This window comes from Stegostoma tigrinum, chromosome 1 (assembly GCF_030684315.1).
Source record: "Stegostoma tigrinum isolate sSteTig4 chromosome 1, sSteTig4.hap1, whole genome shotgun sequence".
Lineage (NCBI taxonomy): Eukaryota > Metazoa > Chordata > Chondrichthyes > Orectolobiformes > Stegostomatidae > Stegostoma > Stegostoma tigrinum.
Genome location: NC_081354.1, coordinates 35004768 through 35021123, shown reverse-complemented (window position 1 = coordinate 35021123; position 16356 = coordinate 35004768). Strand labels below are relative to the sequence as shown.

Below are 16356 nucleotides of genomic sequence, written 5' to 3'. Positions count from 1 at the left end.
AGGTTTCTTTTTGCATTAGAATTATTTCTTTAAAGTCTGTAGTTTATTTTTGTCTGATTCACTCACAGAAAGGATTGATGAGAAATGGTTTTTGTTTCTAGGCTTTTGCATTTCTGACTGCACCGCACTGCACACATGGGTCTGTAACAAACTGCAGCTGGACCAATCCAAAGGCTATCACTGGGCAATTTGTCCCCATCTTAAAATACTTTTGATGCCACTCTAACTCAAATTATTCATCTCACTGCTCCAAAAGCAACATAGTTTTGTGTACATGATATAATCCTGCCTGATCTTCAAACTGTAGAAAGGAAATCTTTCCTGGTACTTCTTTCCTGTATAGTAGGGCCCAAGTTCTTGATTCCAAGTTATAATCCAGAAGGAAGGATGTGTGGTCCCTTAGACCCTGTCAAGAGTACACTGGGACAAAAGTCAAAGGTGATCTTCAATCCTGGTCTGCACGTGTTAGTGGCCTAACATCTTTGTGGGTGGATTTGTGCGTTGTGAAGGTGACAGCTCTTAGAACAGCACTTCAAATTTGCAGATAAAGAAAAGGAAAAAGGCTCATTGCACTGAGTGCATCCCAACAGCCACTTATGAAAGGAATCAAGACAAAAAACTCTCCATTACCTACACAGCCAAAAATCTCAAAATTGACTGTTCAACAAACAATGTCAATGTTACTGGCAACAGCTGCACGTTCAACTGTCTGTTCTTCACAATCAAAGAATAATCAGTTATTTTTCAAACTTATCTTTTTTTGACTCAACTTATCTTTGACCTGCATTATGCATGTTGCAATATTATTTCTCATTGGGGTTCGTAACAATAAGCCCACTCTTTTGTTAAATGAAGGAAGTCTAGTTTCATTGGCTCCTTTTACAACATAAGATCATTTGGATCTCAGAGAAAGGCTCAGGGTCCTTTTAAAGATTAACCTTGTTGCAACCAACATTGTTGGTGATTCACGAAGTAGAGCTATTTCATCCTTCCTCACCCTCTATCTACAGTTTGCGATATGTCATTGATAACTAACAAAATGTCTGGGAACTGGTCTTAACGCTGAATGGGCAAAGCAGTGGCAGATGGAATACAATGTGGGCAAGTTTGAGGTTATGCACTTTGGTAGGAGAATTAGAGGTGTAGACTATTTTCTGAACAGGGAAAAACTTCAGAAATCTGAAACACAAATGGGCTTGTGAGTCCTAGTTCAAGACTCTCTTAAGGTTAACATGCAGGTTAAGTTGGCAGTTACAGTAAGTCAAATGCAATGTCAGCATTCATTACAAGAGGACTGGACTACAAGAGCAGAAATGCATAGTTGAGGCTGTATAAAGCTCTAGTCAGATTGTATTTGGAATACTGTGAGCAGTTTTGGAGCCGTATCTAAGGAATGATGCACTGGCATTGGAAGGCGTCCAGAGGACGTTTTCGAAAATGATCCTGGGGTTGAAGGGTTTGTCATATGAGCTGTAGTTTAGGACTCTGGGTCTGTATTTGATGGTGTTGAGAAGGATTGGGGGGGGCGGGAAGGATCTGATCAAAACAGAATGCCAAGAGGCCTGGAATATAGTGTGTGTCGAGAAGATGTTTCCACTAGTAGGAGAGACTAGGACCCCAGGCACACCATCAAATGAAGGGCCAACGCTTTAAAACTAAGATGAGGAGGTATTTCTTCAGCAACAGGATGATGAATCTATAGAACTCATTGCTGCAGAGGCCAAGTCATTGAATGTATCAAAGACAGAGCTGGATAGGTATTTGATTAATAAGGGGATCAAGAGTTACAAGGCAGAAAACAGGACAATGGCATTGAGAAATATATCAGCCACAATTCGATGGGCCAAATGGCCTAATTCTGATTTTACACCTTATGGTCTTATAACAGCAAATTGAATTGCATTTTAAAATAAAGAAATACTAAGCGACACTTTGCAGAACAAAGAAAGAATAAGCACATATATTGATCACGTAATAAATTATCAACTGGGGATCTGCACATTCCTTAGTTTGTACACCACTTAACCTGGCAGAATGACCCTCAATTTTGGCTGGGTTCTGTTTACAATATAGGGAAACTGAGAGGTGCACGTTAAAGTTGATTACTTGCCCTTTAGTATGTTTTGAAATGTGATCTCATCCAGTTCTGGCGGAAAGTGCCTGGGCTCCAGATGGGCAGTGACCGCGCCGAAGCGGTCCACTCTGGCGGTCTCGTGGAGAACCCCGTGAGCGCCTCCGACCGTCTCCCCCGTGTCGAGACAATGGGTCCGCGTTCCATAAGTAACGGCCCGCTTCCAGGCTCGAGACACCATTTGCCCCAGACCAAGTCCCAGGTGAAGCATTGCTCTTTGGCTCACTGAAACCTGACAGCAAAAGCAGAAGCCACCTTCTACCGCACTCCACCTAATTAAAGCACCCGCTCGCCTCGCTGATCAGGGACAGTGTTAGAATAACCACACCACCTTGGAAAATGTAGAAACTACGGCTCCACGAAGACAATGTCACTCGCATTATTGGCATTGAATCGCCTTCAAATACATGAAGACTTTTTTTTCAAAATAGTGTATTGCATTTTAAGGAGATCACATTTGGGATGGTGATGTGACCAGTAATGATAAACAGGTATCTCGTTTGCATTGTTTTCTAAAATGACCAATAAAAAAAGTTTGATTATTATGTGATTCTGTTTATTCAACGTAGATAATAATGTTTTCACTATTTTCCAGTACATTCAACATCCCTGCAGGAACTTCTCCTCATGGAAAGCCTTGAACTTTTCAAGACCACTGCATGTTCCCCCACAGGGCCATTTGGGCAGCCAGCATTTGAAAGAATAGCACCTCCAACTGCACGCCATGTTCAGTTTATTGATAATATTCATCAGCCAATTGATCAAGAACAAGTTGCAGTGTGAGATCTTTCCAAACAATCAGCTTCAAAAACTTAATTTCAAAAGGTTTTGGAGTTCGTGCATTTAGTTTCTAAGTACATTTTAGAATTTGAACTTGCATCAATTTGTGGATAAGAAGGACTAAACAAGATAAATAAATTGCTGACTGAATTGTATTTTGATAGAATCATTCAGTCATACAGCATGAAAACAGATCTTCTGTCTAACTTGTCTGCGCTGACCGGACATCTCAATTTGACCCAATCCTATTTGCCAGCATTTGGCCCATATCCCTTTAAACCCTTCCTATTCACGTACCCATCCAGGTGCCTTCTAAATGTTATAATTGTACATGCCTCCACCATTTCCTCTGGCAGCTTGATCCATACACACACCATCATCTGTGTGACAAAATGACCCCTCGGGTCCTTTTTAAATCTTTCACCTCTCATCTTAAACCTATGCCCTCTAGTTTGTGACTCCACCACCCTAGGAAAAAGATCTTAGTTATTCATCCTATCCATGTCCCTCATGATTTCATAAACCTCTGGAAGGTCACCCCTCAGCCTCTGATGCTCCAGGGAAAAAAACTTCAGCCTCCTCCAGTCTCTTGCTGTAACTCAAACACGGTACCATCCTTGTAAGTCTTTGCTTTACCCTGTCAAATTTAGCAACATCCTTCCTACAGCAGGGCAACCAGAATTGTATGCAGTAATGGCCTCACCAATGTCCCGTACAGCTGCAATATGATGTTCCAACGCCTATGCAGTATTCCATGATCTGACCAATGAAGGCAAGCATGCCAAATGTCTTCTTTACAACCCTGTCTACCTCCCATTCTGTACTTCCTTTCACACATTTAAAATCACTTGCAGCACTAGTGGACAATATTCTCATAAATTTGGTAATGATTGAAAATAGTTTTAAAGATAATAAGCTGTTACTTACTTTTGCTTTAGGAAGATAATAATTCCGATTAAAGGAATTTGACACATTGCTCATTAATATGGTTTAGGACCCATTTTACCTACACTGTATGTTGCACCACTTCTTGATACAATTCAATTTACCCTCCAATTTAATGCAATACTGATTTTAATGCAATGTGCATCATAGCCAGACAATACCTTAATTCTTTTTGTTTTTAGCACCAGCCCACAAGAGAGACCTGGGTATTTGTTCTTGCATAACACAGAAACTATATTGCACCCCAAGTGTAGATTTTTCAATGAACATATTCGAACATGTAATGATATACCTCTGGAACAACTGAACTTTTTCCAGGAATTCCGGCCACTGTGCTACGGGGCCCTTCACTCTACTTGTATCCTAAGTAGAATTTTACATGAACTGATGGATCCTCTTACAAATCCATCTAGTTCAGACTTGCATTTCATGGCTCATAGTAAAAATGCACATGTATAACTCGTTAAGAGGTAATTGATTTTATTGATTTGAGTTTTTAAAAATCTAAACTACATTATTTATGAATCAAGACGGTTTCATATAGATACACATTAGTTTCTTTAGGGCTCTTATGAAGTGATAATGTTCCTATCTCTGAGTCAGAAGGTCTTGGTTTAAGTACTACCTGCCCCTGAGGTATGTCACAATCCATCTAAACAGGTTGGTTAAAATATTTTCACGTTAGTTTGTTGCTTGTCTTATTCTTCTCAGCAGTAGCATACTCATTTCTGAATCAGCAGGGACTGTGTTTCTATCCTAGACTAAAGATTCACACATCTTTCCAAACTGACTGTTAATGCAATACTGAGGAAATGTTATATTTTATGACTCCAACATAATCTCCCAGCTGAATATAAAATATTCTATGGTATTATTTGAAGAGCAGCAGGAAAATTCTCTCCTCTATTCTGGAGAATAGGAATCTTAAAATAAATTACTTGGCCATATATGTCATTGCGAATAGTTCAACCCTGTGGTGGGTAAATTGACTCTACTGATTCTCAGTAATGAGATTGCACTTCAAAAATGATTAATTGGTTATGAAATTCTTTGGGACATTCTGAGGTGGTAAAAGGGACAATATGAATACAAGTCTTTTCTTACCGCTTATAAGCATTTTGGTAACATTGGTGCCATGTAACTTTTAGAACAGCGACCATGGAACTGTGTAGCACAGGAATGAGTCCTTCGGCCCATGATGTTGTGCCGAACATAATGCCATATGAAACTAATCTCTTCTGCCTGCTATCAGTCCATATTCCTCCATTCCTTGCTTATTCATGTGGTTATCTAAAAGTCCCTTAAATGCCCCACTTGTATCTGCCTCCACCACCATCCCTGACAGTGTGTTCCAGACTCCTAACATGCTCTGTGTAAATCTTTCTCAGATTTGACAACATAATCTCGGTTAAGACTACTGTGTAATGTAGGAGTGCTGATGTCGTCATCTTTTGGATGTTCACCAGTGCTTAGTTGTTAGATACTCTCTGTACAGTGCAATTCAAAGACAAAAAGGAAGTTCTAGCTTGTGTCTTGGCCAATATTTGACCCACAAATGATACCTAAAAGAGGTGATCTGGTCAGTGCTGTTTGTGAGAATTTATGTCTAAATTAGCTTCTGCCTTTTCAAGTAACTTCACCAGACACATTGGACGATGAAAGTCTTACACAAATGCAAGTATTTTCTTGAACAAAAACAAAAACAGAAATTGCTGAAAAAACTCAGATCTGGCACTATCTATGGAGAGAAAACAACGTCAACGGCAGCTTCTGTCAGAGAAAGCAAAATCTTTACGGACACTGGCTCCAAAACATTGACTCCGCTTTGCCTTTCGGGACATTGGACCCGAAACGTTGACTCTGCATTCTTTCCACAGATCCTGGTAGACGTGGTGAGTGTTTCCAGCAATTTCTGATTTTGTTTCTAATTTCCAGCATCCGCAGTTGTTATTTTTAAATCAAGTACTTTCGTGTTTGATTTGCATTCCTTGAGATACTTTAGTTGGAAATTGTTTTATTAAACTCATATAAAGGCAATATATCTTGACAATCATATGAAACAGGCAGGAGCGACCAACGTCTACTTCGAATCTCAATCCGCTTGGCAAGTAGGAAGGGAATGGGCGGTTCTTTGTGTTTGATTACGGTAAGAGCGGAGCTGCCCTTTCCCCTTTGACAGCGGAAGTTTAATCTCGGAGACACCGCATGGAAACAACGTTGTGTTGCTTAGTTGAACGATTAGTCCGTTTACACTATGTCTTCGAAAAAGAAAATTAAGTCCAAAGCAGCCAAGGGTCAGGAAGTATCTCCGAGAGTAAAACCGGGTTGTTGCTCACCCGCAGCCCCATCTCATGGGACTCTCCGATCGGCAGGAGCAGAGGACATTCTGAACACAAATCAGCAGGCTTGTCTCTCCCTGACCGTTACTGACAGTTTAGAGAAAGGTAAGGGCATCGCTTCTGAGCTCACTGGATCGTTGTATGCCTTTCAGTTTGTTAAATATTTTCAACGTGAGTCAAGACCTTTAAAATTAGATAACTGACTGCAGACTTGGTGGATTTGTTAGTTTCATGATTATATGTGGAAGCAATCATTTTGATGTTTAAAAATGTGTTTCAGAAAAAGCTGGCATTCTAACCGGAAAGTATCGTTCATATCAGAAACACTTGCATGCACAGCAGCATATTTTGAAGTTACTATGTTCAGTTACATCCGACTTTCCTCGCATAAGTAATGGATAAAATAAACACATCTCACATTGTTCTTGTGCATTCATACTTCGCGCTGAGCTTTGCGGCTGCTTATGGTTTCGACGTAGCAATAACCAGTTCACATCACATCTTTATTTATTAAAGACGTAGAGATTGCGGTCCCAGGCAGATTCCGGGTATGGCGGGTCTGACGTATGAACAAAGATTGAGTAGGTTGGGATTCGCTAGAGTTCAGATGATTGGGGGCAGGGTGGAATCTCAAAAAGACTTATAAAATTCTAGCATGATTCGGCAGGGTAGATGCAAGGAGGATGTTCCCAATGGTGGTAACAAGGTGTAGAGTTGGATAAACACAGCAGGCCAAGCAGCATCATAGGAGCAGGTTGCTGTTTGGCCTGCTGCGTTCATCCAGCTATACACCTTGTTATCTCAGATTCTCCAGCGTCTGCAATTCCTACTATCTCTGTTTCCAATGGTGGGTGTGTCTAGAACCAGGGGTCACTATGCGGATTAGGGGGTAGACGATTTAGGACGGAGATGAGGAGACTTTGTTCATCCAAACAGTTGTGAGCCTGTGGAGTTCATTACCACAGGAAGCAGTTGATGCCAAAACATTGAATGTATTCCAGAGGTGATTAGATGTAGCATTTGGGGAGAATAGGATCAAAGGTTATGGGGAGAAAGCAGGATTAGGCCATGATCGTGAAGAATGGCAGGGCATGCTCAAAGGGCCAAACGTTAATCTCCTGCTCCTATTTTCTATGTTTCTGTGACATTTGTTTCTGATTCCTAAGTGCCCTTAAGATGAAGGGGAACAGCTCCATTTCGTCCCTGTGGTGCAGGTACATCCAGTGCTGTTAAGACAGAATTCTAGGATTTTTGCCCAGTGTCAGTGAGGGAACAGCAAAATAGTTCCAATTCAAGATGGTGTTTAGCTTGGAGGGAACTTTTACAGATGCTGAGGTGGTCTCCCACAAGTCTGGTAGTTTAAAAAATACAGGTTGGACGGTGCATCTTGTATGTGGTATGCACTGCAATTATTATGCAACAGTGGTGAAAGAAGTGAATCTCAGGGTTGCAGATGAAGTAACAAACACATGAGCTGCCTTGTCCTGAATTGTGCTGACCTTTTTTGAGTATTGTTGGAACAGCATTCATCTACAAAAGTGGAGAATATTCCAACACATTCCTGAATTAGTCATTTATAACACAGAAAGATGTCCTTTAGCATGCTGAGTCTATGCTGACTCCCTACAGAGTATCCCAGGCAGCCTCACTTTTCTGCCCTATCACTAATTCTGCAAATTTATTTCCTTCAATTGCCCATCCAGTGTCCTTTTTCAATAATTGTTTCCACATTAGTTCCAGGTCATTACCAGTCACTGCCAATTTTTAAAAATGATTTTCCTTGTATTAGTCCTACATCTCTTGACCAAAATATTAAAATTGTCTACGCCAGAGTTTAGTGATAATGGGAACTGCAGATGCTGGAGAATCGAAGATAATAAAATGTGAGGCTGGATGAACACAGCAGGCCCAGCAGCATCTTAGGAGCACAAAAGCTGACGTTTCGGGCCCAGACCCTTCATCAGAGAGGGGGATGGGGTGAGGGTTCTGGAATAAATAGGGAGAGAGGGGGAGGCGGACCGAAGATGGAGAGAAAAGAAGATAGGTGGAGAGGAGAGTATAGGTGGGGAGGTAGGGAGGGGATAGGTCAGTCCAGGGAAGACGACAGGTCAAGGAGGTGGGATGAGGTTAGTAGGTAGGAGATGGAGGTGCGGCTTGGGGTGGGAGGAAGGGATGGGTGAGAGGAAGAACAGGTTAGGGAGGGAGAGACAGGCTGGACTAGTTTTGGGATGCAGTGGGTGGAGGGGAAGAGCTGGGCTGGTTGTGTGGTGCAGTGGGGATAGGGGACGAACTGGGCTGGTTTAGGGATGCAGTGGGGGAAGGGGAGATTTTGAAGCTGGTGAAGTCCACATTGATACCATTGGGCTGCAGGGTTCCCAAGCGGAACATGAGTTGCTGTTCCTGCAACCTTCGGGTGGCATCATTGTGGCACTGCAGGAGGCCCATGATGGACATGTCATCTAAAGAATGGGAGGGGGAGTGGAAATGGTTTGCGACTGGGAGGTGCAGTTGTTTATTGCGAACCGAGCGGAGGTGTTCTGCAAATCGGTCCCCAAGCCTCCGCTTGGTTTCCCCAATGTAGAGGAAGCCACACCGGATACAATGGATACAGTACACCACAATGGCAGATGTGCAGGTGAACCTCTGCTTAATATGGAAAGTCATCTTGGGGCCTGGGATAGGGGTGAGGGAGGAGGTGTGGGGGCAAGTGTAGCATTTCCTGCAGTTGTAGGGGAAGGTGCCGAGTGTGGCTGTCTTCTCTGGGGTTGCTGGCTGTGGAGGTTGTGGGCGGAGCGATGAGTTCATCGGCCGTGGGTGGGGTTCCGCTTCTTCCTGTCCCGCAGGCCCGACCAGTCCCCCTCCACCGACACCCTCATCTGCCTAGCCGAACTTGTCGTCACCCTCAACAACTTCTCTTTCGATTCCTCCCACTTCCTACAGACAAAGGGGGTGGGCATGGGCCGCAGCTTTGTCTGCCTCTTTGTAGGGTACGTGGAACAGTCCCTCTCCCGCACCTACGCAGGCCCCAAACCCCACCTCTTCCTCCGTTACATTGATGACTGTATTGGCGCCGCCTCTTGCTCCCCAGAGGAGCTCGAACAGTTCAGCCACTTTACCAACGCCTTCCACCCCAACCTTCAGTTCACCTGGGCCATCTCGAGCACATCCCTCACCTTCCTGGACCTCTCAGTCTCCATCTCAGGCAACCAGCTTGTAACTGATGTCCATTTCAAGCCCACCATCTCCCACAGCTACCTAGAATACATTTCCTCCCACCCACCCTCCTGCAAAAATTCCACCCCCATTCCCAATTCCTCCGCCTCCGCCGCATCTGCTCCCACGATGAGGCATTCCACTCCCGCACATCCCAGATGTCCAAGTTCTTCAAGGACTGCAACATGGCCCCCAACAGTGGTCGAGAATGCCCTTGACCGCGCCTACCACATTTCCTGCAACACATCCCTCACACCCCGCCCCCGCGACAAGCACCCAAAGAGCATCCCCCTTGTTCTCACACACCACCCCACCAACCTCCGGATACAACGCATCATCTTCCGACACTTCTGCCATCTACAATCCGACCCCACCACCCAAGACATTTTTACATCCCCACCCTTGTCTGCTCTCCGGAGAGACCACTCTCTCCATGACTCCCTTGTTCGCTCCACACTGCCCTCCAACCCCACCACACCCGGCACCCTCCCCTGCAACCGCAGGAAATGCTACACTTGCCCCCACACCTCCTCCCTCACCCCTATCCCAGGCCCCAAAATGACTTTCCACATTAAGCAGAGGTTCACGTGCACATCTGCCAATGTGGTGTACTGTATCCATTGTACCCGGTGTGGCTACCTCTACATTGGGGAAACCAAGCGTAGGCTTGGAGACCGCTTTGCACAACACCTCCGCTCGGTTCGCAATAAACAACTGCACCTCCCAGTCGCGAACCATTTCCACTCCCCCTCCCATTCTTTAGATGACATGTCCATCATGGGCCTCCTGCAGTGCCACAATGATGCCACCCGAAGGTTGCAGGAACAGCAACTCATATTCCGCTTGGGAACCCTGCAGCCCAATGGTATCAATGTGGACTTCACCAGCTTCAAAATCTCCCCTTCCCCCACCGCATCCCAAAACCAGCCCAGTTCGTCCCCTACCCCCACTGCACCACACAACCAGCCCAGCTCTTCCCCCTCCACCCACTGCATCCCAAAACCAGTCCAGCCTGTCTCTCCCTCCCTAACCTGTTCTTCCTCTCACCCATCCCTTCCTCCCACCCCAAGCCGCACCTCCATCTCCTACCTACTAACCTCATCCCACCTCCTTGACCTGTCCGTCTTCCCTGGGCTGACCTATCCCCTCCCTACCTCACTACCTCTCCACCTATACTCTCCTCTCCACCTATCTTCTTTTCTCTCCATCTTCGGTCCGCCTCCCCCTCTCTCCCTATTTATTCCAGAACCCTCACCCCATCCCCTTCTCTGATGGAGGATCTAGGCCGGAAACGTCAGCTTTTGTGCTCCTGAGATGCTGCTGGGCCTGCTGTGTTCATCCAGCCTCACATTTTATTACGCCAGAGTTTATACTGTCATCCAATGAAAAAAACTTATCTGACCTACCTTATCTAATCTCTCCTGACTCTGTTCTTCTTGGAGCAGGACAATCTCAGCCTTTGCAATTTCTCCCCTGCCTCATCAACTTGTGAAAGTCCTTTTTTTTAAATACATGCATGGTTTGTGTGACGTTGGCATTGTCATCTGCCTGTCTCTCGTTACCACTGAGAAGCTTAAACATCCACTATATCTTTATCATCATCCTTTCCTTACGTGTTCAAGCAGTTCAAATTCAATTAGTCAAGAATAGTCTGCCTTTTATTAATCTGTGGATGCTTGTTAATTAACTCAACTCTTAAAGTGATTTGTGGATTTTTTTTTCCCCCCTCATCAAAGATTCCCAAAACTTACTATTCATTGATGTTAAACTAACTGCACTGTGGGTGCTAGGACTGACCTTGCTCGAATAAGAGTGCTGTAGTTTTTTTTATTCTCTCCCATGAGACATGAGCATTGTTAGCTGAGTGGCACTTGTTGCTCATTCCTATTTGCCCTTCAGCAGGTGGAGATTGGCTGGCTTCTTGAGCTGCTCCAGTGCATATGCTATAGGTAGATCCACAATGCGTTAGGGAGAGAATTCCTGAAGTTTGACCCAGCGACAGTGAAGGAATAGCAATATATTTTCAAGTCAGGGTCGTAAGGGGAACTTGCAGATGATGGTATTCCCACAGTTGCCAAAATCCAATTTTCTGACATCTTCCTTTTCTCTAGTGAAAGTTGGAAATTTAAGTAAGCCCTTCTATTATCTCGTCTCCGTTCCTTCAGCAACTTGGCATGCAACCCAACAGATCAAGTGGCTTACTTTCTAGTACTTACTCCCTTTTAATATTCACATTATCTGCTACCTCCACTACCTTCTACAGATATTTAGTCATATTTCTCTTCTTTAGTAAACATTGACAGTCTGCTGTGCCCTATGCCTTTGAGCATGTGTAGCACAATGGTGGTGTCCTTACTTCAGGGTGAGGAAGTCTACATTCAAGTTCCACCTGTGGATGCTGGTACCTGAAATAAACAAAAACAGAAATTACTAGACAAACACAGCAGATTTGGCAGCATCTGTGAAAAGAAACAGAGAAGAGTCTCTGGACTTGAAACTTGGTGAAGGAGCGGATTGGATAAGGTCGGAGCAGTTGGTTGAGGGGGACAATGGTCAACATTCGTTATATGACCCGAGCCATCCAGAACTTGATACCTCATCAAAAATTGATGGCAGCTCAAATATGCCATTACTGAAGCGTTTCCAATCTAGGCTACTGCTGTAGACTCTCCACTTACTCGCCTTTATCTGCTACTCGGATACATCCTGGTGTAACATTCTACCCTCCAGTGACAGAAATCCCAAGTAGGGAGCTCTCTAAAACAGAGTCCTCCCCTTTTCTGTCAGGGCTGTGGGGTGGGGAATGCTACATGGAGCAGTCTCATGTAATAGTGGGTTAAATTCATTCACTGGGTGCTAGGCACATATAGTTTTTATGGCCTGGAAAATGGTTTTTCACATTTCAGTTGAATGTTTTCATTTATAGTACTTTCTTAGCTTTTTGGAGCGGCTGCACCTAAATTTTCAGTTGCACTTCAGCCCTACCCTCTTAATCTGTGGGCACCCATGCTGGGAGGGGCAGGCAGATCCGAGGGCCTGCTCCTGAGCTTGACCAAAGTGGCCATTAACTGATTAGCGAGTCATGGAGGTCATCGGAGTGTCTGACAACCTGCCCCTCTTTTGCGCTATCTCTGTACTCAGGTGACCATTGAGGGGGGCTTGTGTTGTTCACTGGTGTGATAAAGGCATTTTGAGACTGGTGGGCACTGCAGGGTTTGCAGTGCATCATCAGTCTGTAGAATGATATTTTTATTTAGTAAGTTTCCGTTTGCCTTTTATAAGTTCCTGTTAACTATTTGATTGTGTTTTTGCCACAGTGCTCCATCAGGGAATGTTTAGCCCGATTTCTGGTTTCAGTTGGTCCAGTATTGTACTTTCTCCATTTTCAATTTTCTTGCTATCCATTGCTTTTGCTATTTTTGCCCCTACAGTCATAGCCATATTTCTCCTCTGTAGTAAACACTGATACAAAGAACTTCAACTATTATACCTTGTCACATCCCTTTGAGTACATGTGATAATATCTGTATCACAGGAGGCCCAGATTCAGGTCCTACTTGGGACAGAGGTGTGTAATGCCGTTTCTAAACAGTCTGATTAGAAAATGTCTATCTTCCTCTTTGACCTATCAGGACCCACACTACCTCTTGTTACCCATTTATTGTTTACATTCTAGTAGATTATTTTAGGGTTTTTCTTTCATTTTGTTTGCATTCTATTCTCATTCTTCCACTTTGCCAGGATTACTTTCCTGTTCACTTCCTTTGTCAACATTTTTCATTTGACCTGGTTATCACTTAAAAACTTACTCAACATGGATCAATAATCTCCATTGTAATTACATCAACCACCTTTGTAATTTCATCATAATCTCAATTTCCTTCATCACTCCTGCTTTTGTTGTGCTGTACCTAACCTGTGTTTGAAACATCGCTTCCTTAAAAATCGTCCATTGATTGATTACAGTTTTTCCTGTCATTCTCTGGTTCTGTTTTGTCCTGCATTGCATCTAAATTGGAAAAAGGTCATTTTGAAAGTTCTCAGTTAGATTGTTCTTTCTAATAACCTAGGACACTGTCCTGAAGACTTGCTGCAGTGATGAAACAAAATCAGAAATTGCTTTGGGAACTTAGCAGATCTGGCAGCATCTGTGGGGTGAAAGCATAGTTAACATTGTGAGTTCAGTGATCAGAGATGAAGATGTCTGATGAACAGTCACTTGACTTGACAAGTTAACTTTGCTGCCCGTTCCCCACAGATGCTGCCAGAACTGCCGTTTTTTTCAGGAATTTCTGTTTTTGCTTCAGATCTCCAGCATCTCCTAGTTGTTGTTGTATCCTGCAGTGATGTCTCAGGCCTGAGATGATCAGCATCCAACAATCGCAACCATCTTTCCGTTGTGCTTAGTGTGACTCAAAGTGGTGAAGAATTTTCTGTCAATCCCCATTGACCTCACTGTTGCTGCGTACTTGATGTCACATCCAGTCAAATGCTTCCTTGATATCAAGGGCAGTACTTCTGCTGTCATCTATTGAGTTGTGCTTCTTTTATCCGTACAAGTTTGGATAAGGTCTGGTGCAGAGTGGTCCTGGTATCCAAACTGAGCATCAATGAGTAAGGTATTGGTGTGTAAGTGTCATTTGATAGCACTGTCAATGTAACTCCACCAGTTTGTTTGTAATTTGACTGACAGGTAGTAATCGGCTGAATTTAATATGTTCCCGTTTGTGTAAACAGGACTTACCCGAGCAATAATCTACATTTTCAGATACATATGTGTTTGGGATACACTGGAACAGTTTGGCTATGAGCATAACTAGCTCTGCAGCTCAAATCTATAGTACTGCACCTGGAAGTTGTCGGGATCTAGTGTCTGCTGCATCTAGTGTGTTCAGACATTTTATGATATCACAAAGTGAGTTGCATTTGCTGAAGATGTGAAGGTGGGGAGGAGGCTGAAATGAATTATCCAGTCTGGATGAAAAGGGTTATAAATGTTTCAACCTTGTTTCTTTGCATGTGAGGTTGTTCCTGACATCATTGAGGTTAAGAATCTTGTGGAGCTTTGATTCAATTATCAGTGATCCTTCATGATTCAAATTGATATTCTCATGCCAAGGGCACAGTTCAGGGTGTATTTGCCCCCATAAAGTATGAGTTGCTTTTTTGGTGCATGCAGAATGTAAACTCAATTCAGTTAGTTCATGTCTGAAACTTAATTTCTAGCTCATGACTTTTCATCCTGATTCTCTGATTTTGTAAAACAAGGCTGTGAAGCCTATTGAAACCAAAATAAAAATCTCTAATCTGACTAGGCAAAGCAACTTTTCCTAATGGCTTTAATATTTCCCTTGCCTCGCTGAATTACTCTGCAATGAATCTAGTTTGAAAGTGCACGCAAATTGGTTGAAATTAAGATCAATGCAAAACAACTTAATGACACTCATTGTCATGGCTTAAAATTGACTAAATGGTTGAGCTGTTACATAACTGTGGTTCGTAAGGAATATCATATGTAGAGATAAACGTGTTTTCCAATCCTGATATTTACCCTTTTATTGGAATAAATCCAAAATTTTCAACATAAAAATGTACCTGTGCTGAACTTCCTGCAGAGAGAAATTGTTGGTGTCAATGTGGGAAGTAATAACATTAGAAGAAATTGACCAGATGTCCTGTACAATTAATTTAAAGTAGTACCAAAGAAGCTAAAGGGCAAGATCTCAAATATAGTACTTCGTGTGTTCTGTTCCATGTATCAGTGAATAGCGAATTTTTAATTTGGCAGCTCAATATGTAACTATGGCTTTGGTGTATGAATGTTCATTTGGCAGCTAAAATAATGGGGTACGTTATAAAACTTGAACTGCCTGTAGTGAGTGGATAAGCGCCAGCTAATTGGAAGGAGGGTAGAGAAGTTTGAGATCATGATAGAATGATGTGGCATTGTTGAACTGAGAGTTTTGGATCAGCCGAACTTTATGGACATTGAATTATAGCAGGGTGATTGCAAGAATATTTGAAAAGTTAATTATCCAGTACATAACTAATTTCAAGTATTAACGCCTGTGATTACAGCTAATGAGAAGGTGCCCAAGTCTTGCCGAAGATGTCTTGCTCAAATGGGTCTCAACAGCTTAAAATTGGGAAACCTCTGCATTGGTCGACCAGTCCTTCTTACCAGCACTGCTGGCAGACAGGAGGTAAGTGCCAGAGAAGGTACCATATTATTTCGAATGCACAAAGGTCTTGGAGAAATGTAGTTATTTTTCCTATTTTATATCTCCAACATCACCTTTTTTAAGTCACAAGCATCCTGACTTGGAAACAGTTCACCTTCCTTTCTCGCTGCGCATTCAGTGTTCCATGAAAACATTATCTCAATAGACTACAGCAGTTAAATAACACACAGCAACCCTTTTTGGGACCAATTGTAATAAACAGTGCATTGTTACATTTGTGTTCTTGCTATTCTTAGCGGTAAAAACCACAGTGGGGAGAAGTATGGTAGAAGTAAACTTGGTGAGCTGTCGGCTGACTTGGTCTAATATATTCTGTCACTAAAATGTGTTGCAGGCACGTTATGTGAGTGATAAAGTGTAACTAGAAAAGCAAAGTACTGCTACTAGTGGAAATTTGAAATAAATTCAGAAAATTCTGTAGAAACTCAGTTATGGTGGCAGCTCTGCAGGGACGAAGAGTTTATGTTTTGAGTCCAATGTGACTTCATTGGAATTTCTGAGAAGAGTCATATTGGACTCAGAATATTAACTTTGTTTCTCTCCACAAGTCCTGTCACACCCTGAGTTTTCCCAGTGCTTTATTTTTATAATAAAAAAGATGGATATTGAATATGATGGTAGGTTGGTGATGAAACGAACTGTTCAGTCTCTAAATGGTACTTTTTTTTGAGATGTGATTGTATCCAATACCGACGAATGGTGAGCA

The 16356-nt window shown here is 43.0% G+C and overlaps 2 protein-coding genes across 7 annotated transcripts in view; one reads left to right on the top strand and one right to left on the bottom strand.

Moving 5' to 3' along the window:
- nudt6 (nudix (nucleoside diphosphate linked moiety X)-type motif 6) overlaps positions 1–2466 on the bottom strand; it is a 119302-nt gene extending 116836 nt beyond the window's left edge. The window contains exon 1 of the mRNA XM_048531210.2: positions 2111–2466. Within this exon, the coding sequence (XP_048387167.1) occupies positions 2111–2342 (232 nt within the window). The 5' untranslated portion in view covers positions 2343–2466. The remainder of the gene's footprint in view (positions 1–2110) is intronic.
- Positions 2467–5729: 3263 nt separating this feature from the next.
- The window catches only part of afg2a (AFG2 AAA ATPase homolog A), a 423169-nt gene continuing 412542 nt past the window's right edge, over positions 5730–16356 (top strand). For 5 of the 6 annotated variants that reach the window (XM_048543094.1, XM_048543085.1, XM_048543101.1 and 2 more), the window contains exons 1-2: positions 6033–6300; positions 15487–15611. In XM_048543094.1, the coding sequence (XP_048399051.1) occupies positions 6111–6300; positions 15487–15611 (315 nt within the window). In that variant the 5' untranslated portion in view covers positions 6033–6110. Of the gene's footprint in view, positions 5749–6032; positions 6301–15486; positions 15612–16356 lie in introns of those variants that run through there. The other variant, XM_059644453.1, reaches the window with a different exon arrangement.